General features: G+C 37.8%; 2 protein-coding genes across 2 annotated transcripts in view; one reads left to right on the forward strand and one right to left on the reverse strand.

The window, feature by feature from the left end:
- The window catches only part of WDR76 (WD repeat domain 76), a 39,633-nt gene extending 32,154 nt beyond the window's left edge, over window positions 1-7,479 (reverse strand). The window contains exons 1-4 of the mRNA XM_019725563.2: window positions 7,344-7,479; window positions 6,317-6,730; window positions 1,996-2,088; window positions 773-828 (exon numbers count right to left, since the gene is read on the reverse strand). Of these exons, the coding sequence (XP_019581122.2) occupies window positions 773-828; window positions 1,996-2,088; window positions 6,317-6,730; window positions 7,344-7,406 (626 nt within the window). The 5' untranslated portion in view covers window positions 7,407-7,479. The remainder of the gene's footprint in view (window positions 1-772; window positions 829-1,995; window positions 2,089-6,316; window positions 6,731-7,343) is intronic.
- Window positions 7,480-9,858: 2,379 nt separating this feature from the next.
- On the forward strand, window positions 9,859-20,365 carry MFAP1 (microfibril associated protein 1). The gene is made up of 9 exons (XM_019725334.2): window positions 9,859-10,088; window positions 12,753-12,972; window positions 14,206-14,335; window positions 14,602-14,789; window positions 15,302-15,410; window positions 15,513-15,673; window positions 16,997-17,156; window positions 19,509-19,598; window positions 19,691-20,365. Exons 1-9 carry the CDS (start codon window positions 10,010-10,012, stop codon window positions 19,871-19,873), a joined length of 1,320 nt encoding a protein of 439 aa, XP_019580893.1. The 5' UTR covers window positions 9,859-10,009; the 3' UTR covers window positions 19,874-20,365.
- Window positions 20,366-21,609: the final 1,244 nt, after the last annotated feature.

The following is a 21,609-nucleotide window of genomic DNA, read 5'->3' on the forward strand; positions in this document are numbered from 1 at the left end:
CAAATATCTGGCCATGATTAAGTTTAGCTTTTCACAAGCTAATTGACCTGTATTGGAATCAACCCAATTAAGCGATGCTATATTTCATTAGCACTAGCACTAAACAAATGATCTAATGATGCCAAGATTTTTAGTTTCTTCATTTATACATAGGCACTGCTAAAATGTAGTAGACAGAACTTAAGCTAAGGAATCCTGGAATTCAAATCCTGAAGCTTCCACTTATGAGCTATTTTGACCTTGTGCAAATTACTTTACCTCTTTGAGCCTATTTTCTATCTCACAAAATGGATATATTACCTCCCACATTTGGTTGTTATCAGAATTAAATTAGATAATACAGGACAAAATTTTTAGGTCACTGAACTGTATTTCATAGATGTTCAATAAATGTTAATTTCCTTCCTTTATTCTAGGAATGGAAAAAATTAAGAAGCAAAAAGATAACAAAAATAAAAAGAATCTTTAAGAATAATAGTTTTCTAGGCAAAAATAAGAATAATTTAGTGGAAATAAAGATTTCCCTCCATTAGCAGCAACAGTATTGAATATAAACAAAATTCAGCTCTCAAGATTCTATTTCCTATATATTCCTTTGATTAAGATGAGAACTTTAGAGTTATTAAAAGGTAGCGTTCCTTCACAAATCCTGTAAGGATTAAGATTAAACTACAGAGTTTCTGATCTGTTACTTATTATGCCAAACCATTTTTTCAAATTATAAAACTCCCCAGTATATCATGGTGCAGACATTGTAAACCGAATCTTTTACCTTTTGGTCTCAGGAGGCTGTCTCTTCTCTATCATTTCACGGAGCCTCGCAGCTGACTGTAAAATACACAAAATATATACACATAAAAATAATACAACTACATAGCTTCCCTTTTAAAGTATTAAGCATCTGCTACGATATCCACATAAACTAAGACCTATACAGAAAATAGAGGTCCTCAAAATATGATACCTGCTCTTGGTAGTAGACATGAAACAAATATACTTATCAGTAACACTGTCTAAAGTAGTGACATTCTGTTACCTTGAACCAGGTTGCTAATGAGTTTACATGATTAAACATTAAACATTTAATCAAATACACTATCACAAATTAAAAGGTTTAACTTCTACTACTAAGGCAATCAATCCTACTTTGATATTTTCTAGATAAGTTATTTATAGGTTATACTTATATAAATCAAATAATTTCTGTTAACCAAAATCAAAATCAGAGATACTTTGTCTAAATTTCTGATGTATTTTCATTAATGACATATAATTTAGTTATATAAAATTATATTAACTCACCCTCCCTCCCCTCAAGATGACAACACACACTGAATATCTGAGAATCTGGTATTCAGAGAAATCACTTAATTCCTTAATAAAGCCAAAGGTTTGGTACGTTTTGGGGAAAAACATCACACACTCTCCTAAACAATTTTTCTCTCATATAGAAGTTTCAGCTCCAGTGTAAAGACACTAATGTAAATTATACCTTTAGTTATGATTATAAAACATTAGCATACATCTGGCCATTTATCCTAAAAGCTCTCTATACAAACTACTCCCATTTAGTTTTAAAGTTCAAGATTTCTTAAAAGAAAAAGCTTGTCCTCTCACCTGTCTACCCCACATCCTTCAACCCATCCATTTCCCACTTCCCTGTTATCCTTTAGTTAGAGCAACCACTTGAAACATACCGTTTCTTTGAATCCAAGACAATCTCTTTCATAAGACATCATTACTTTATGAACCACCAAAAGGTGGGGAGGAGAAAGCTGCCAGTCATAGTTTTAAGATGACAATTTCAAAAATATTAAAAAGAAAAAAATGTCTTGGTATCAATAAAATATGGTAACCTCTTTCTATTAAATGGAAACTTGCTCCTAATTTTACCCTCCCCCATTTGACACTATGAAACCTGATACTATTAGTATTTTATTGACCTGCTGGCAAGAGGAATAGCATCTTGGTTTTTATTAAAAACTCCACACAAACCTCAGACAACTGAAGAGAAGCAAAAAAGTTTGCATTTTCTGATATGTTCTTCAGTCTCTTCCTTTCGTATGGTGACAATCCTGAAAAATCATCCTATGAAATTACACCAAAAAGATTCTGTTATTTTACATAATTCATAGCAAGAGCACCTCACAAAACTAGGTGTTAGATTCTCTGCATGTATACTTTCCTTCAAATTGCACTACTCTTATTCATTTCATGACATCTTATCAAACCAGCACATTTGCTTTAATAGATATTGAGTGAAAGCATTTGAATTTGGGATAATCACAAGATATCTGTATGGCTTCCCAATTAAATAGCAAGTAATCTTATATCAGAAGTCAAGTAGTGTAACTTTTTTTTTTTTTTTTTAGTAGTGTAACTTAAAAGTAAATTATTTCCCACAGGCCATTAATTGTACTATTACTCAAAGCCATCTTTTTATTAAACAAAACATGAAAGAACTCAATAATCGAAAATTTTTAATTCATTGAAAGTGTTAAGGAAGTTCAGAAAGAACAACAAAAAACTAGATAAACATATGAGCAGAGAACTAGAGAAGCATATAACTGGAGAAGCATCTGGGAGGTCCAACATCCAACTAATAGTTGGGGGCAGGGGGAGTAGAGAAAATTGTTAGAGAAATAATATAAGAAAGTTTCTCAAAACTGAAAATGTGAGTTTCCAGATTACAAAGACCCCAATGAGTATGCAGCATAATGAGTGGAAAAAGACCCAAGCCTAGGTACATCATCACGAAATTTCTTAATACCAAAAAAAATAATAATAATAATTCTTAATACCTGAGATAAGAGAAGACTCTAAAAGTGTGCAGAGAGAAAAAAGATCACAAAGAACCAAGAATCAGAATGACACTAACTTCTCAATACTGAGGGAAGCTAGAAGACAATGGAACAATATGTTAAAAATCTAAGAAAAAATGTAATTATTTTCAACTTACAATTCTAAATCCAATTAAGCCATCAATCAAATGTAAAGCATAAAAACTTTTCCAGACAAACTACCTCTCATACACCTTTCCTTAGGAAGTTACTATAAGCTGCACTTCACCAAAGTGAGAGAATAAACTAAGAAAGAGAAAGACAGGATCCAGCACAGGAGCAAGAAAAGATTAAAGAAATTCAAAGGAAAATGGGAAAAGGCTGGCCAAGAAAAACAGTCCAGAAAGAAGCAGGAAAATGGAGGGCCAAAAAAATGCATACTCATTTTAAGAAAAGAAAAAGCTGTATTAAAATTGTAATACTCAATACAGACCGATAACAAAAAGATGAATATAAGTCATGTGTACACATTTTTTTGGCATGCCCGGTGTGTGTGTGTGTGTGTGTGTGTCTGAAGCCATTAGAATTCTTTATATTGAGAGAAATTTTACAACTCTGATAAAGCTTGGGCTGTACCTAATTAAGAATGTGTGAAGGAAAAGCATGGGTGAGGTGAGGCTACATGTGTGTAAAAGGTATGCTGTAAGTGAATCTTCATCTTCCGTAGTAAGTCAATATGTAGATAATGTGGCGGGGGTAGCTAAGAAGGCTGAAAGTACAATTTGTCTGTTGAGCAGCAATCACAAAAAGAGAGCGATGTAGCAGAAAACTGCTGGCTATTTTGATTTGTTTCTGTGTATATGTGTGTACATACGAAATTACGTGTGCGTATATGTGTGTATTTGTATATATGTAATACACATGTGGAATTATGACTTAAACATGTATTTACATGTATTACCTTGACCAAAACAAAGATTTTTCTCACATACACAAAATAATAGTGGCAGCAAAGGTGAAAGATTTTGTCACTGCCTTTAAAAACTACTTCTCAGAGAAAAACATCACCACCATCAAAGACTTCCTAAAAATCGATTTCAAAATGCTGCATACTGAGATCAAAGGAACAAATTTAAATGATTCTACTTACCACAAAAAAAAAGTAAGAAAATTTATTAAGAAAAATATCAGTTTTTTAAGAGATATGTGTAACGCAAACTATTCGCATCGATTACCCCCTCCAAAAACTTGCAACATGAAAGACAAAGACCAAGGAAACATTTTAAAAAGTGGACTCTCAAAATAAACATATTATAGGAAATAGAAATTTTTAAAAAAACACTCCATTATCTTCAGACACTTGAGAAGTCACTACGTCCATAAAAGGGGTGCTATGCTTAAAAAAGCAAAGAAGAAAAATAACTTCAATTTAAAAACAGCATGATACTAAAAATTCAAACTGTATGAATCAATTTATATAACATTCTCAAAATGACAAAACTATAGAGATGTAAAAACAAAATAGTGGTTGCCAGGGGTTAGGGATGGTGAAAAGAGAGGCTGATGAACAGAACTATAAAGAAGTAACCTAGAAAGCCCAACCGGTAACCACAAGATTGCCACGGGGATACCAAAGGCGGTTTGGGGAATATAATCAATAATGTTGTAAAGATTTGTAGGGTGTCCGATGGACACCTGTCTTATTACGGAGACCACTTCGTGGATAGTGTAGATGCCTGACCACTGCACTATATACCTGAAGCTGAAGCTGAATAATATTGAAAGTCAACTATAATTTTACATATATATGTATGTATATATATATGGTCACAGGAAGTGAAGCACAGCATAACGAATAGAGACAGTGGGAAATGTAACGGCTGTATGCGATGTCAGAGGGGTAGTAGATTGGGGGAGGGGGTTATCACTTTGTGAGGGGTATAAATGTCTATTACATTGTTTTGTACACCTGAAACTAATAATAATAATAATAATAATAACAATAATAATAAAGAGAAGTAACCTACGGGAGAGCTTTGTGGAGATGGAATGGTTCTGTCTTTGATTGTGGTGGTGGTTACATGAATCTGCACAAATGATAAAGTGATAGAAAACTATACACCCACCTTGTGCTAATAGTTATATAAGATATACCCATTGGGAAAAACTGGGTGAAGGGTACACGAGACCTCTCTGTACTATTTCTTCAAATTGCTATGAATCTATAATCACTTTGAAATAAAATTTTTTTAAATATTCATTTCTCACAACTAACATTATACTTAACAGCAAAAGACTGAAAGTTTTCCCCTAAGCTCAGGAACAAGACAAACGTGTCTGCTCTGGCCACTTGTATTCAACATCATACTGGATGTTCTAGCCAGGACAATCAGTAAAAAAAAAAAAAGAAAAAAAAAAGAAAGAAATAAAAGACATCCAGATTGGAAAGGAAGAAATAAAACTATAGTGGATGGGGGGAGGGGGGCACACACAGTGTGAGGGATATAAATGATAAACGTCTAAGTTTTGCTTTGTCTTGTGCACCTGAAACTAATTAAAAACAAAAAGAAATAAAACTATATTGCCAATGATATGATCTTATATATAGAAAATTCAAAAGAATCCACACCAAATAATATTAGAAAATGACCCCAGAAAAGTTGCAACATAACAAAGTTAATACACAAAAATCAGTTGTATTTCTATACACTAGGAATAAACAATCAAAAATGAAATAATGCCATTCATAACAGCAGCAAAAAGAATAATGTGCCTTGGAATAAATTTAACCAAAGAAGGGCAAGGCCTGTACACTGAAATCTACAAAATATTGAAGAAAATTAAAGAAGACCTAAGTAAATGGAAAGACAGCCCATGCTCATAGATGGGAGGACTTATTAAAATGACAACACTCCCCAAATTGATCTACAAATTCTTAGAAGGAAATATAGGTGTCAATCTTCACAACCCTAGATTAGGCAATGGTTTTTTTTAGATATGACACCAAAGCATAAGCCACAAAAGATAAAATTGATAAACTGTACTTAAACTAAAATTTAAAAATTAAATTAAAAACTTTTGTATGTCAAAGGGCATTATCAAGAAAGTGAAGACAGACTGCAAAATGGGAGAAAATATTTGCAAATGATATTATCTAATAAGCATCTAGTGTCTAGAACATATAAAGAGCCCTCACAATTCTACAATATAAAAAAACTTAGTTTTTCAAATGAGCAAAGGACTTGAATAGACGTTTCTCCAAAGTACAAATGACCAATAAGCACATGTAAAGATGCTCATCATTTGTCATTAGGAAAATACAAATCAAAACCACAATGAGATACCATTTCACATCCACTAGGATAACTATAATCAAAAGACAATGAAAACATTATGTTAAGTGAAATAAGCCACTCACAAAAAAGACAAATACCATGATTCCACTTAAATGTTAGAGAGATCCTTGATAACCTTAGTTTATGAGAACTTCAAATTTTAAAATAAGAAAAATTTAAATAAGCAGGAATTAAACTTACCAGGCTTGATGTGGTATCTTCATCACTGTCTCCATCCTGACTGCTTTCCGCATCAACACCAAGACTCACTGTATCAGAAGTGCTCTTGTGTTGTCGCTGGTTATTTTCTGTGTGAACATCTATGGATGATTTTTGCAGAGTGGATTCTGCCTTGGAAGATGTGGTGGCTTCCATCTTTGAAGTTAAAATCCTTGTGCAAGCTTTCTTCATTTCAGTCTTCTTGTATTTCTTACATGCTACTTCATTTTTAGAATTCTTATCTAATAGGGATTTGGGGAGCTTAAGTTGGCCTGACTTGTAATTACTGAGTGAAAAGGGGACAAGACACACCTTAACTGTTTTTTCTAAAACTGTCTTGTGTATTGATCTCAGAGATACAGAAGACATGTTTTGGTTTTCTTTATATTCATTCACCTATTCAGATAAATAAAGGAAAAGAGAGTATTAGAATCCCAAGTCCTATACCTTTTCTTACAGATCTGTGTAAATAAATCTAATTCCAATTTCATAAGGACAACATAAATCCAAACTGAGAGCCTGTAAGGAAACTTTGTCCATCCAAAATCTAGATACCCAATTCGTTAACCTGGACACATTTCTTGTCCATGAGTCTATCAGACCAATAATAATAATGGCTACAATTTGTAACTGAGGAGACTACTCTGTGAGCTTCTGAGTAACTATAATAGAATTGTTCCGAGAGTGGAAAGCTAACAATATCTGCTGCAAAAGCAAATGTAAAGCCCCTGATCCCATCTTGCCACTATTTCTGGGGTTGATAAGAACTTTCCTCAACACTGAAGGCCTAGATTCCATAGAGGAAAACCAGGGCAGGGATCCTGCTTCACTTCTGAACTAACACCAGGACGAGCCGGTTAAGCTGCAAGATGCCCCCAGGGGAAGGAAATAGTTTCGGAGCAGGGAAATGCCGGGTGCTTGGTCCTGGTGCCCTCCCAGTCCCCGCCCGGCAAACCCCTTACGAAAACTGAGACAGGAGCGTATCCAAAAGCCACAAGCCGTCTTTCACCTTCATCTGGAGTCGCTGTCTGGAGGTCGCCTTCTCCTCAGCTGCCGCGCACGACCCGGACATCTTTCCGCCTCTTAGGAGCTAACGTCTTCCCGCCAATATGGGCCTGGAGGCGGGGATGGGAGGGGGCCGGGCGGGGCGGGGCCTCCCGCTGGGGAGGCCTGGGAGGCACCAGCGCGCGCAGATCCTAGCTGGCCACAGGGTGGCGGCAGGCGAGCGAGGTACTGCAGATTTCTTAAAATAAGCTAACCAACCTCACCCCAAACTGAAATTTTTTAAGAATGCGATGAGACGAAATAGACATTTTTACCTCGATCTTAGTGATTTTGATGGTGCTGGTGTCAGGATCTCGCTTTGTAAAACACTGGCGTTTCTGCTGAGGAAAAACCTTTCCTCGCAAGGTGAGAAGATTCAGATTCACTAAGATGCCGTATAGAAAAGAGAGGAAAGGAAATAGAAATCAACATGCATCCTTTACCTCGGACCCCCTAGCTCTTTACAACCCCACCACCAGAAAATTATGCCCTATGGCTACCGTATTATCTTCTTCCTAGGAAGGGAAGCATTTTTATTTTTTTCAAGAGCTGATAACTTTTAGCTGGTTTAAATTTCACCTGATCATCCGCCCACCAATTAACTAAGAGCCTAATGACGACCTTACAAAGCCCAAAGTAGTGGGGCTACTGGGGAAAAGTAGTGAATGAAATGATTTTTGCATCACTAACATCAGATTTTAGTGTTCTGTATTTCTTATAGACACAGCCATATTAAAAACGTCTTTTATTTTTGTTTTTGTTTTTGTCTTCTGGGTTGCCATGAGCCAAAACAATTGCCTTCCCAACAAATTTACTCCCTCTGGACAGAATAGTTTTGGAGCTGATAGATTCAAAATATAAAATTCTTTCTACTCGATTTTTAAGGTCCTTTTCTTTCTAGCCCAAAACTGCTGCCTTTGTTGGTTACTTGGGTCCTACACTGTTTGTTCCTTGCTGGAGACTTGCCCAATTTCTTTTCTTCTTCCAGCCTAGGTCCAATTTTAGAACACAGGTGAAATAAGAGAACTAATCCTATTAACAGCACCAGCAAGGTCCTCCATGATCTAGTACCTGGTGAAATTTCACCACTCCTTGACTCAAAAATCACTGATAAAATAAATCACTTTTCAGTATCTGATACATACTATGCTCTTTTCTGCACTTCAAGACTTTGCTCATGCTGTCCCTTCTCTCCCTTCCACAGCAGTTATAAAAGCCTTTCTACAGTGAAATGTGCTCTGCTTTCCAATTAGCCAATGTTTTTTACACAACCCAGCTAATAAATTGTGATTGCTTCTATTATGGTTCTATAAGCCCTTGAAGACTTGCTGAATAAAATTCAAGCTTCTTGAAGACATGACCCTTTGTCATGCAGGATCTCTGGTCCTGCTCCCCGCCCCAGAATGCAGGATATGGTGAGGCCAAAACCGAACACCAACGGAGGTTGTCATGCAGGGTCTCTGGTCCTGCTCCCCGCCCCAGAATGCAGGATATGGTGAGGCCAAAAAGGAACACCAACGTAGCCATAGATAGGGGAGTCATACCACTCTAGTCTCGCTGGCAGCTGGGTTGGAGACACAGGAAGCAGGAGCCACACAATCCTCCATCTGCCATCAGCTTCTCTGCCAACCAACCAACCCCTTGCTAACTGCAATCTGCGCTTGCTAGCTCGGCCACAGCAGTTATATTAGTGGCTAATGGCTAACTGGTTACAGCTGATGGCCAACCAGTCACAGCTGATGGCCATCTACTACCTGAGCCAGCACCTTTCTGCATGAGGCCGAGAACCTGGAAACTGCTCTCTGGGACTCTGTCCCCACACCCTTTTAACATTTCATGCTCCATACAGAGCTAAGCACAGTAAACACAGAAAGTACTTAATATGTATGGACTTATATACACTTTCCAGCCAGGAATACGTTTTAATAGGCAGTCTCTAAAAACTTAAACTGGGAAGCCTAAAATTAGTTTCGGATTTCAGGCACTGTCCCAGGCCCTTTGTTGATTTTATTTTATTATTTTTGTTTTATTTTATTTTTTATTTTATTTTTGTGTCATTGGCCTAAATAACCACCACCTGCCCTCACGTCACCAAGATATACTGCACCACAACCCACTCAGTCTCATCAACTGAGCTAAATCAGGTGCCACTAGCAGGATTTCTATTCCGATTAAACTCTAATTCTGAGCTTTCAACAGCCTGGTCTATTTCCGCGATTTGTTATTTGTCACTATCCCATATACCTCGGCTTCAAACCAAACTAACAAACGAAACCCTTAATTCGGACCTTCCTTGCCACAGGGTCTTCATGGCAAAGCTCAATGGAAGGAATTTCCCGCCAGAAGCCGCGTGCAAATACCGCGCGACTAAAGATTATAGGGCTGACTATGAACATGCGCAGTCACAGACTCGACAATCAAGCAGTGCGCGTCCATAAGTCCTCCACAATCCCACAATCCTCTTGATGCGTACTTCCTGTTTTTCTAACCTCAGCCGTAAACGTTGTTTCTATCAGTCGCGCAGCAAGTCCAGTGGCTCAAGGTGTAGAGGACTTCTCTGTTCGTTGACTTTGTAAGCTGTTCACGGTTAATAATCAGTGAAGTCTCGGGACTACCGCCGCTGTCATCAACATGTCGGTCCCCAGCGCACTCATGAAACAACCGCCCATTCAGTCCACGGCCGGGGCCGTCCCGGTTCGCAATGAAAAAGGTACTGTGCTGATTCGTTTTCCAGTCGGATCTTACCTCTTCCTTCTCCAGCACACTCCAAACCTACCTCGGCCGAACACCCTTACCACGCAGACCCTTTAAGACCCTGTCCCCTATTTCATTGACTTTCCCCATCAAACTTGCACCCGATCGCTTTGCCTAGGGAAAAAAATCTTCCATCTCATCTTGTTCCTATAGGCTCTCTGTCCTCACCTACAACAAACACCCTTCTTCCCTTGGCGTGCACCAATTCGTTAGACTAATATGCCGTGAATGCCTGTTTTCAAGGCGTTGAGCGGAATACAATCCCTCTTTTGTTATCCATAGCAGTCTGTTTATGTTGCTTTTATAACACTTATTATAATTACTTATATGTCTGTCTCCCTCTACTGCATCATAAACTGATAACCTCCTTGAGGCCGGAACCATGTCTTGTTAAACTTTGTGTCCGTTTCAACCAGCGCTATAATTGTATTTATTAAATTAAATACAAAGTTGAGTAGGACAGTGCTCTTAACCATGAGGAACTCATCTTCTAATAGATGTGAGACGTTATAAAAGAGGTACGTTCTAAATGTACAGTCTTTCACACCTATAATACGTGTCACATAGGTGATATAAACCAAGCGCTGTGGGAGGGCAGAGAAAGGATAATTTCAGATTGGGGTAACGAAAGCTTCTTGAAGAAGTTGGCATTTTAAGTTGATCCTTAAAGGATGGGTAGGATTCCAGTGACTGCAGACGGAAGAAGGAACACGTTAGGAACACGGTTATCTGTTTGGGGAGTCAGAATAGTTAAGAGTTTTTTCTGTAAGGATGTTGGAAAATATCAGCTCTTTCTTTTTTTGGTTTTTAAATATACTGGACCTATCCTTGTGCGGCTTCCTTGCCTCGGCGTCTTAACAGCAAAGAAAAGGTTTCCTTTTTTCTTTTTAATTCAACATGGCTTTTGAGAAGTATCCTTTGGATACATATAAACCTAATTCATTCATTTTAACTGTTCATGAATTCCATTGTATAATTAAACCACAGTTTATTTCCTACTGAGGAGTAGTCAGTTGTTAGGTTGTTTTTTCTCCTATTACAAACAGTGCTGCAATTGTCATTCTTAAATGTGTCTCTTCAGCGCACTTGTGTAATTTTTCCATAGTAGACTCCTAGAAGATCATCATCAACTTAGCTACTTATTGCCAGTTCCTCTCCACGTGGGTTGTGACAGCCGTAAGAGTTTTTTCCCCCATATATTCATCCACACACTTGGTTGTATAAAATAATTAAATATTTGCCCAATCTAATCTATGTGCAATGATATCTCATTATTTTAATTTGTATTTCCCTGATTATTAGTGAGACTAGGCATCTTGTTTATATGCTTTGTAGCTGTCCAGTAGATTTTCTCTTCTATGAAGTACCTGTTTCCGTCATTTACCCATTTTCTGTTTGATTTGTTTTTATACATCCCAGATCTGTAATATTTAGTTCCCTGGTTGTTCAGCTTGTCTTTTAACTTTAATTATGGAGTTTTTTTGTTACACATGTGTTTTTAGTTTTAGTGTTATCAGATTTAACTTTATCTTTTATGGTTTGTGTCATCTGTATGTTAAGAAGTCCTTCCCTACACTGAGATCATAGATATTCAAATTACAAACATTTTCTATCATCTAAGAAACTATATATATACTAAATAGGATTGAACACACAATTGTTCAAGACAGACTTTAAGTTAAGGAGCTTACAGTCCAGTAGGGATGTCAATGTTTAAGGTACGTCTTTTACACTTGGATCCTAATCTATCTGGAATTTTTTGTGTGTGTCAGAGATCTAATTTTAATATTTACCTTACAGTTAGCCAGTTGTCTGTACTACTCCATTGTTTGACTAGCGCATCCATTCTCCACTGCTTTTTAATGTCACTCTCTAATATACCAAGTTCCTGTATAGGTTTGTTTCTCTGCTGTATTCTGTTCCATTGCTCTCTGCGTACCCCAAGTCAGTGACATATTGTTTTAATTACTATAAATTTAAATAAGCCTTGCAATCTGATCTAAAAACTCTTCCCACCCCCACCTTACCTTCTTTTTTTTATTAAGACTTTATTTTTGTAGAGCAATTTTATGTTCACAGCAAAATTGTAAACCCCCACACATACACAGCCTCCCCCATTATAAACATCCCTCAACAGAGTAATACACTTGTTACAGTTGATCAACCTACATTGACACAGCATAATCACCCCAAGTTCATATTTTATATTAAGATTCACTCTTGGTGTTGTACATTCTATGGGTTTGGACAAATGTATAATGACATGTATCCATCACTATGGTGTCCTACGCAGTATTTTCACTGCCCTAAAAATCCTCTATGCTCTGCCTATTCATCCTTCCCCCACACCCAACCCCTTCCTGGCGACTATTGATCTTTTTACTGTCTCCATAGTTTTGCCTTTTCCAGAATGTCTTGTATTTGGAATCATAAAGTATGTAACCATCTCAGATCGGCCTTTGTAAAAAACACCACTAGATGAATATACATAGTTGGGTAATGGCTCTCTTCTTCTGCCTAAAATCTTATTTACCAGGAATACAGGGCTCTACCTGCAAAGGCCAAGGGTTGAAGTGGGGAAAAGGCTACTGAAACATAATAAGTTATCTTTCTCACCTAGGTGAGATTTCGATGGAGAAAGTGAAGGTAAAACGTTATGTGTCGGGTAAGAGGCCAGATTATGCCCCTATGGAGTCCTCAGATGAGGAGGATGAAGAATTTCAGTTCATCAAGAAAGCCAAAGAACAAGAAGCAGAGCCTGAGGAACAGGAGGAGGATTCATCTAGCGACCCTCGACTGCGGCGTTTGCAGAACCGTATTAGTGAAGATGTGGAAGAGAGGTAATGACTAGGGTTATGTTTCCCTGGACCTGAACCCCCTACAGGTTAATTAATAAGAACAATAATAATAGCTAATACTTGAATAGTACTTACTATGTGCCAGGCACTGTTCCAAGTACATTATATTTACTAATTATTGTAATCCACACAATAACCTTATGAGGTAGATACTCTTATCCCTGTTTTACAAATGAGGAAACTGAGGCACAAAGGGGTTAGGAAAATAACATGACCAAAGTTATATAGCCAGTGAGTGGCCACTAGTAAACAGCAGCTTACCTCTGGTACAAAGGCCATAATTAACTCATTAAGGGAATAGAAAACACAGACCATTGATTGGTTTATTAAGGGGATTCTTTTCATCACAAAGTAGTTTTATAAAATCTGAGACATTGATTTTATCCATTCACTTATGCTAAAAGCTAATGAGGGGAAAAGACACTGATGAAGTAGGAAAAAAGGCCTGATGAATGGTCTCATGTAGAAAAGGGAGCCTCCCAACAAGGATTTTGTATGTTGTGTTTTGATTGAGACATTATCTTACAGAGTAGGCCAGAAGTCCCGAACCTTCATAGTTCATATTGTCTCAGGAATTTTTTTTAAGAATCCCTACTCCCAAACAGGTCTGTTTGTTTTAGTAAGTAGATCCAAAAATTTAATAAATATTTATGTCCTAACACTCAGCCATTTGAAAAATATAATACACATTTAAAAAAAAACAAAAAACATTTTTACTTCATTCTTACAGAACCACAGGTACTCACTAGTGGGATTTGTGTGCCTCTTGGACACTGACGGCTTCTCAAACCTTAGAATCAGAGTGACGCCATCACTCTCATTTCCTGTTCCATATTGATTTTCATGCAATACTTTGCTTTTTAGCACAACAGCCACCAAAAACCTAGTTTCACAAAGATAAGATGTCATTGGAGGGAAACAGTGTGATCTAATGATGAAACTGAACTACCTTGAACTATAAAATACATCCCAGTGCACCCATATCGGTTTGCTGCAGTACCCCAAGATGCCTCAGCATTTAATGTTTTAGGTCCAACTTGACTATTTGCTGTGACACTTTGAGTTTGTTTCTTTAATCTGCACCTCAGTTTGCCCATCTCAAGATTTCAGTGTTAATGAAAGCAAACAATGTCCAGATGCTTTCTGACTAAGGAAATGTGGCTGATGCTCCTTTTTTGTGACATTGGTGTTAAACTTGTAGATAATGTTTTTCAGGTTGGCTCGACATAGAAAAATAGTGGAACCTGAAGTGGTAGGAGAAAGTGACTCAGAAGTAGAAGGAGATGGTTGGCGTGTGGAACGAGAAGACAGCAGTGAAGAAGAAGAGGAAGAAATTGATGATGAGGTATAATAAAGGAAAACGGGAAGTTCTTTTTGGGTACAAGAAGTTGGGGTCTGTGCTCCTCTGTTGAGGCCCTAGTGGTACAAGATTGCTGCTGATGAGAACTCTGATCCAGGGTTCTCTGTTTGTTGAGGATAGGATTGAAAATAGAATGGTGCTAAGTTGCATTTATTCATATCAGAATTTGTTGAGCTTGATGGGGGAAAAATAGAAAGGTATCTAAGAGCACAGGCCATTGGGCTGACCGGCTTGGACGTACAATTTGACAGGAAATAGAGCGGCGCCGTGGCATGATGCGTCAGCGAGCACAGGAGAGAAAAAATGAAGAGATGGAAGTCATGGAGGTGGAAGATGAGGGACGTTCTGGGGAGGAGTCAGAATCAGAGTCTGAGTATGAAGAATATACAGACAGTGAAGATGAGATGGAGCCTCGCCTTAAGCCAGTCTTCATTCGAAAGTAAGTATCTCACAAACCAGGCCTGAATCCACATAGTTATTACTTTCCAGGTCTGAAGACAGAAGCCTCTTTTCTGTCTCCTGCTCTTCTGAAATGTAAGCACTAAGTGAAAGTCTTCTGCCCAGTGTTCTAGCTCTGCATGGTATTTGCTGAGGAATATCTTGGTGTTAGTAGAGAGCCTATTCATTTTCCAGTTAAAGAGCACGTATCTGCCCTAGGTCTTATTTTAAGCACAAAATTAAACTTGAAGAGCAAATTCCTGTTTCTTTCTTAATGGCTAGAAATCCTGCCATGGTCAGAAGTTGAGCAGGTTCCTTGCTATTCAAGCAATTCTCAAAGATGAATGAAATTTTGATGCTCTAAAGGGGGGAGGGATGACTCCCATTTTTGGCTCTTTGCATATAATAGAACCACAGATTGTTTGGCTTTGATTTGGATGGGACTTGATTTAGAGGAACAGAGAGCTCCACTCTTAAGGGCTTTGGACAATTAACAGGACTTCTTTTCTGTAGGAAGGACCGAGTAACAGTTCAAGAACGTGAGGCTGAAGCATTAAAACAGAAGGAGCTGGAGCAGGAGGCAAAACGCATGGCTGAAGAGAGGCGCAAGTACACGCTCAAGGTACTGGGAGTGGCTGTGAGGACTGAGTATAAGGAGTAGTGTACTGAGGTTTGTCTTGGGAGAATATGGAAATCCAAGAGTTGAATTGTTCTCCCTGTCCAGATTGTAGAAGAGGAGACCAAGAAAGAGCTGGAGGAGAATAAGCGGTCCCTGGCTGCACTGGATGCACTCAATACTGATGACGAAAATGATGAGGAGGAATATGAGGCATGGAAAGTTCGGGAGCTAAAGAGAATCAAGAGGGACAGAGAAGATCGAGAAGCGTGAGTAATAGGATGGTGCTAGAGCATAATACTGCTAATGGAACAGGTTCCTAGTAGAGGCTCACCACCTCCTGTGAATTCCATTCTAGCTTTCTTTAGGGTCCCTGCAACTGGGCGAGTTTCCCATAATTGGAATGTGGCTGTTAACAAAATCAGGAAAAAGAAACACTTTTTGGCAGTGTTTCTCCATGATATAGTGCCAGCTAATATTCCCTTTGCTTTCTTAGTAGAAACACACAAGTTACTCACTGTTATCAGTTATCCATTGTTGTCATAACAACCCAACCCAAAATTGAGTGACTTAAAACAATTATTCGTAATTTTGGAGGTTGGCCAAACAGTACCTTTGCTGATTTCACCTGGCCCCTCTTATGCAGTTGCATCTAGCTGGAGAACTAACTAGGCTACAAAGTCCAACATGACTTCACTGGTGCTGTCAGCTAGGATGCCTCACTTTTTCTTCAGTAGGCTAGATCGCCTTTCTTACATAATAGTCTTGGGGCAGCATTCTGAGAGGGCAAAGGTGGAAGCTGGCAAGATCTTTTGAGACTCCCAAGGATATCATTTCTGCAAAGGGGCATGCATAGTGCGAGTGGAAGAATTTGTGGTATTTAAATAATCTACCATACTCACTATGTTAGATGTTAGAGCAAAATCATTTCTGAGCTGCATCACCCATCCTGAAAATTACTAAGAATGAAAGAGTAATCCCAAATTACAAAGGGAAACCATCAACAGAAAACTTTTCAATAGTTTCTTAGGTTTTTGTCCTGGGCTTCACGGACAAAATGGGTCCACGGAGTCCATGTACCCTTTAAAATTATATGCAAAATTATGTGTATATTTACATTTTTCTGGAGAAAGGGTATCTGTGACCCCCACCCCTCCCAAAAAAAGACTGAAATCACTTCAGTCTAATTAATGATGGTAATCCTTGTTTTGTGACACGTAAGCACAGATATGATTACTAAAGGAGTACCAGTAAAGTCTTACAGTTATTTTAAATTCTGATTTTTTTAAAACTAAGAGGCTTTTTAGGGGAGGGGAATTAGTAAAACATTACTAATTCCCCTTTCAACATCAAGCAGTAAGTCTAAACCTCCAAAAAGGCTAGAATCAACTTTTGGGAGTTTGCAGTACCTGGTGTTGAAAATGTAATGAAGACCACCTTACCTTTTTATTTATTGAGCTCCTGATTCCTAACAGGCAATGACTAGAATTTTTAAAAAGTGAATCGTGCCTGAAAGGAGATGAGACTGTTATATTCTGATAATTGAGTCTTTCTGAAGCTGGAATGTACTAATAGTTTTGTTCTCTGGACAGGCTTGAGAAGGAGAAAGCAGAAATTGAACGCATGCGAAACCTGACTGAGGAAGAGAGGCGAGCTGAGCTTCGGGCAAATGGCAAAGTCATTACCAACAAAGCTGTTAAGGGCAAATATAAGTTCTTACAGAAGTACTATCACCGGGGTGCCTTCTTCATGGTAAGAAGTGAAAAGGGAAAGGGAAAGTGGGCAGTAGGAATAATTCAGACACTTTGAATTCTTTTTTCCTCCCAAGAATAAACCGGTTCTGGGATGGTACTTCCATTTACCAATGGTCAAATTCATTTGCTTTTTGCCTTGGAAAAATATAAACCCAACAGAGTATTTGGCAACGGGATATTAGAAGTAGCAGCAACTGTTCTTTTTTGGCCCCAGCTCCCAGAAGGAGGATGATGTAATAGAAGAATTGAGGAACTAAAATAGATAGTCATCTATATAGATGCTAGACTAGTTGGGTCCCCAAAGTCACTTAGATATCCTTCTTCATAACACAGTGAGAAATTTTTGTTGTGTGAAAACCAAGCTGTGCAATAGCTTCGCATGAACTCCTATTTGGGTGGTAGTTAAATTCACTTCATTCTGAGCTGACAGAAAGTGACTAAGCCTAACCAAATAATGGTTAACTAACCATTATATGTAACACCATCTTATTTTTCATATAAAGACCAAAGTAAAGTAAAAAATAGTCTGTTAATCCTATATAAAATGACAAGGATTCATCCAATTATTTGGATTAGCACCAGTGATAATTCCTTAACAGAGATAGCAGGAAAGGAAATGGGAACATTGATTGCATTTATTAACTCTAGTAGCATGTGATTTGTTAATTTCCTAGTGTTAAATGAGTTTATATCAAAATCCATATGAGTTTTTCCAAGTACGTATCAAACCCTAAGTATTCCCACTGCAGCTAAATTCCTGCCTTTCACTGCAGATACCTGTAATATTTAAAAAGAAAAACTTCAGTGGAGAGTTCCTTACTCCTTTCCAAAATCATTTTCAGCCTATTTGCTTATTTATGTAGCTTCCCAATCCATGTAGTTTTCTAGACTGGAGTTGGTGGAGATTATGAATTACTTCTTGTAGTGCTTCAAAGTCATCAAGTATCACTGCTTAAGCATTTCAGCAACTTCAGTAATCAAGCTTCTTAAAGAATCAGTGCATTGTTGGCTGGCTAAGATACATAAGGTTTATGTGAAAGTCTTTTGGTGCAAGTCTTCTCATCTGGACAAGACTGAAGTTGAAACAGCTTGAGATTAAATGAGGGACTTAGAGTCTAACAGGAGAAAAATAGATCTCACAAAAACTGTTTAATTTTCCTACCTTAAACTGGGTCTTTTTATAGCTGCAGGGAAAAGAATACTCCAAAAGTATGTTTGGTTAAAGGCCTCAGCTCTTCCATGAAGCTTTCCTTAACCAAGATAATTCTTTTTAATTCCTTCAGCATACGTTTATCATCTGTATCTTCTAGTCTAATAGGTTGATTTGAAATTATTCTTTATAGTTATTTTATATAGTTAAGTAAATAACCTTTTAAACTTTTAATGTGTAAAGGGCACTACTGTTTAGCACTGCTAGAGGATATAAAATCCTTACCCTCAGAAGGCTTACAATCTAAAAATGGACCTAAGGCAAATACATACTGTAACATAAGGAAAGTGAAAAGTACTGTGGGACTTCTGAAGAGGGAGATGTTGTATTTGGTAGATTGAAAAGGATGATATAAAGGAGGTGACTAATGTGTAGACTTTTTGACATTCAGTGGTAGGCAGACATTCCAAATGAAGGGACCAGGAGTGGAGGCAGAAAGCATTTGTAAAGGAAAGTGGCAAGGAGAGGTAGATGAAGGTTATACAGTATTTGGCCTTGACTGCTACAGAATTGTGCGTTTACTAGAGAACCACTAAAAAAAAAAGGTTTTGAGCAATGTAGAGATACAAAAGTTGTATTTTAGAAACATTAATCCACGCTGGTAGTGTGTAAGATTGATTGCAGGGAAAAACTAATAATCCAGGTGATAAGAATTTATAGGAAGTGGGAACAATGTGCACAAAGATTACTCAAATTTTGAATCTAGGTAGTTTGAGAGAATGTTGGTCCTATTAACAGAAAAAGTTAAATAGGAAGAGGCTGATTTGAAAAGGTTGAGAAAATGATTTTCACTTTAGATGGAGTTTGAAATCCCAACAGAATATCCAAAGTAAGATATATAATGGGCAATAAATTCAGGATCAGACTTGAAAGGCCTGTGACAGAGTTAAAGTCAGAGGACTGAATGAACATGAGTGCAAAAAGAATATAGCCAACCTTCAGGAAATGCCAATCTACACTTAGGAAGAAAAAAAGACAACTCAAAGGAAAAAAGTATCATCTCAACCAGATGTACTTGTAAGCTCTTTAAGAAAAGGTTCAATACTTCTGCTTTGTATCCCTTGTCTTAGTGTGATAAATTCGTGGTTTGAATATGTGGTTAATGTAACCACAATATTGCTAAGACTGTCTTTTCTACAGGATGAAGATGAAGAAGTATACAAGAGAGATTTCAGCGCACCAACCCTGGAGGATCATTTCAACAAAACCATTCTTCCCAAAGTCATGCAGGTATGGTGGACCTTACCTTGAGAGAAAAGTAATGTATTGAGGGCTGGTACATAATGTTTGATAGTATAACTCATCATCTGTCCTTCCCTCAGGTCAAGAATTTTGGGCGCTCTGGTCGTACCAAATACACCCACCTTGTGGATCAAGACACCACCTCCTTTGACTCAGCATGGGGCCAAGAGAGTGCTCAGAACACAAAATTCTTTAAACAAAAGGCAGCTGGGGTACGAGATGTATTTGAACGGCCATCTGCTAAGAAGCGGAAAACTACTTGAAAGTTCAACTTTGTCTTCCAGCTGTGGGACACAAGGGAAAATCTCAGCATTGGTCCTTGATTTGTTTTTACCATTATTTACATGGCCCGTTCCCAGCCTATTGGACCTACTGCATCCTTCTGACACTGAGCAACCCAATCTTTGAAGGTGCTTTGTGAGGTTTGGACTCATGCTGAGAAACCCACAGAAAAGCACTATCCAGGTAGGATTAGAGGCTCCCCACTTAAAACTATTTCTGAGATATCTTAGGTTTCATCATTGCTCTGGCTTCCCAAATTTCACTTGGAGGACTGTCCCAGTTTCTTTTTCCAGCCCCTTAGCTTGGGTCAGAAATATGGGCATGTAAGTGGACAGTTTACTTCTACCTACAGGAATCTAAGCTCACTGAAACCTATTTCACATTTTTGGCTGTAGTCAAGTTTTTCTATGTGAACATACTTTTTGATCTGTTTATGTATATATGTCAAGAAATAAAACAATCACACACCAAGAGACTTTTTACCTTTGACACTGGAAATCAGATGTGCAGGCTGACAAGTATCGACCTATTAACCAATAGTCAGCAGAGAACTGTGTGGCAAATCATGTTTCACATTTTGATCTTCTTTAATCTCAGAAAAGAACTCAGACACTAACAAGCTGTATTCGTATGGCACCCAGGTTTTATTCCATGAGCAAGCACCTACAGTATGTGGTTGTCCTTGCTTTCTAAACTGTAGCTGTATATAGAACAAAAGTTGACCCATGAAATGGGAACTCACAAGAACCTACCAGTATCTTTGCCCAGCTCATTTATGAAGGAGGGCAATGTTCTCTGAGTTGCAATGTAGTGACATTATGCTAGAATTACATTCATGATTTTTCCATTTAATATTTACTACATAACCACCTTGCACAAGGCAGAGCATGAGGAGTGACATTTAATCAGCAAGAAGACTACTTCTCAACTGCATGAAAAAATAAGGCCAAGTTTTTTTATATCCTTTAAATGCCCCACTGGGAAAATCACTCATACATCCTTAAAAGTCCTAGAATAAAAATACAAGTGGAAATAATTACTATGAGGTAATAAACACAAGGATGAATATAAGTCGTTGTGTATACTAGAAGGGGATACAATCTAAGAATTATCCTAGAGCCAAAATGAAAAGAAGAGCTTGAAATTCTTTCAGGAAAGTTTTTATAGCTGCCATTTGAGTGTCCGCTCTGAGGTAGGTACTAGGCCAAGCTTTTAACATTCACCAGCTCATCAATTCTTACAACAACCTATCGGGTATGTATCATTTTACAGTTCAGCAAACTGAAGGTCAGCAAGGGTAACTTGGCCAATTTTGATCAACTCAAAATAAAATTGATCTCTCCAGGACAGAAAATGGAATATAAGGTATCAGTGTTTTGGTTCAGAATTCAAATACTAAAATCAATTTCCTAAATCAAAACCTTACAGATAGTGTTCTTACCATGTTCCCACCTTAGCTACCTAAATTCTAACTCAAAGTGGCTTATGAAACTGGATTGGTGACTTACATCTACATACAGTGGCTCCTAGGCAGGTACTGGCCTTTTAGCTATTTATAAGCTACCCGTGTGCTATGGGGTAACTTTGCTGAGACTCCAAATATACCTTGAACACTGTTACATGAGAACTAGTCTGATTAATGAACCTGGCCTGCCACCTAGCATCTACATTCAAACATGAGATACTCCCACACTGAGGATACTCTCCTTCACATAGG

Source organism: Rhinolophus sinicus, linkage group LG03 (assembly GCF_036562045.2).
Source record: "Rhinolophus sinicus isolate RSC01 linkage group LG03, ASM3656204v1, whole genome shotgun sequence".
NCBI classification, from domain to species: Eukaryota; Metazoa; Chordata; class Mammalia; order Chiroptera; family Rhinolophidae; genus Rhinolophus; species Rhinolophus sinicus.

Bases quoted from the DNA above. Each gene is read 5' to 3' on its own strand.
- MFAP1 (XM_019725334.2), top strand. From the start codon at position 10,010: ATGTCGGTCCCCAGCGCACTCATGAAACAACCGCCCATTCAGTCCACG. The intron at 14,790-15,301 runs GTAAGTATCTCA...TCTTTTCTGTAG, and splicing joins AAGCCAGTCTTCATTCGAAA to GAAGGACCGAGTAACAGTTC. The intron at 17,157-19,508 runs GTAAGAAGTGAA...TCTTTTCTACAG, and splicing joins ACCGGGGTGCCTTCTTCATG to GATGAAGATGAAGAAGTATA.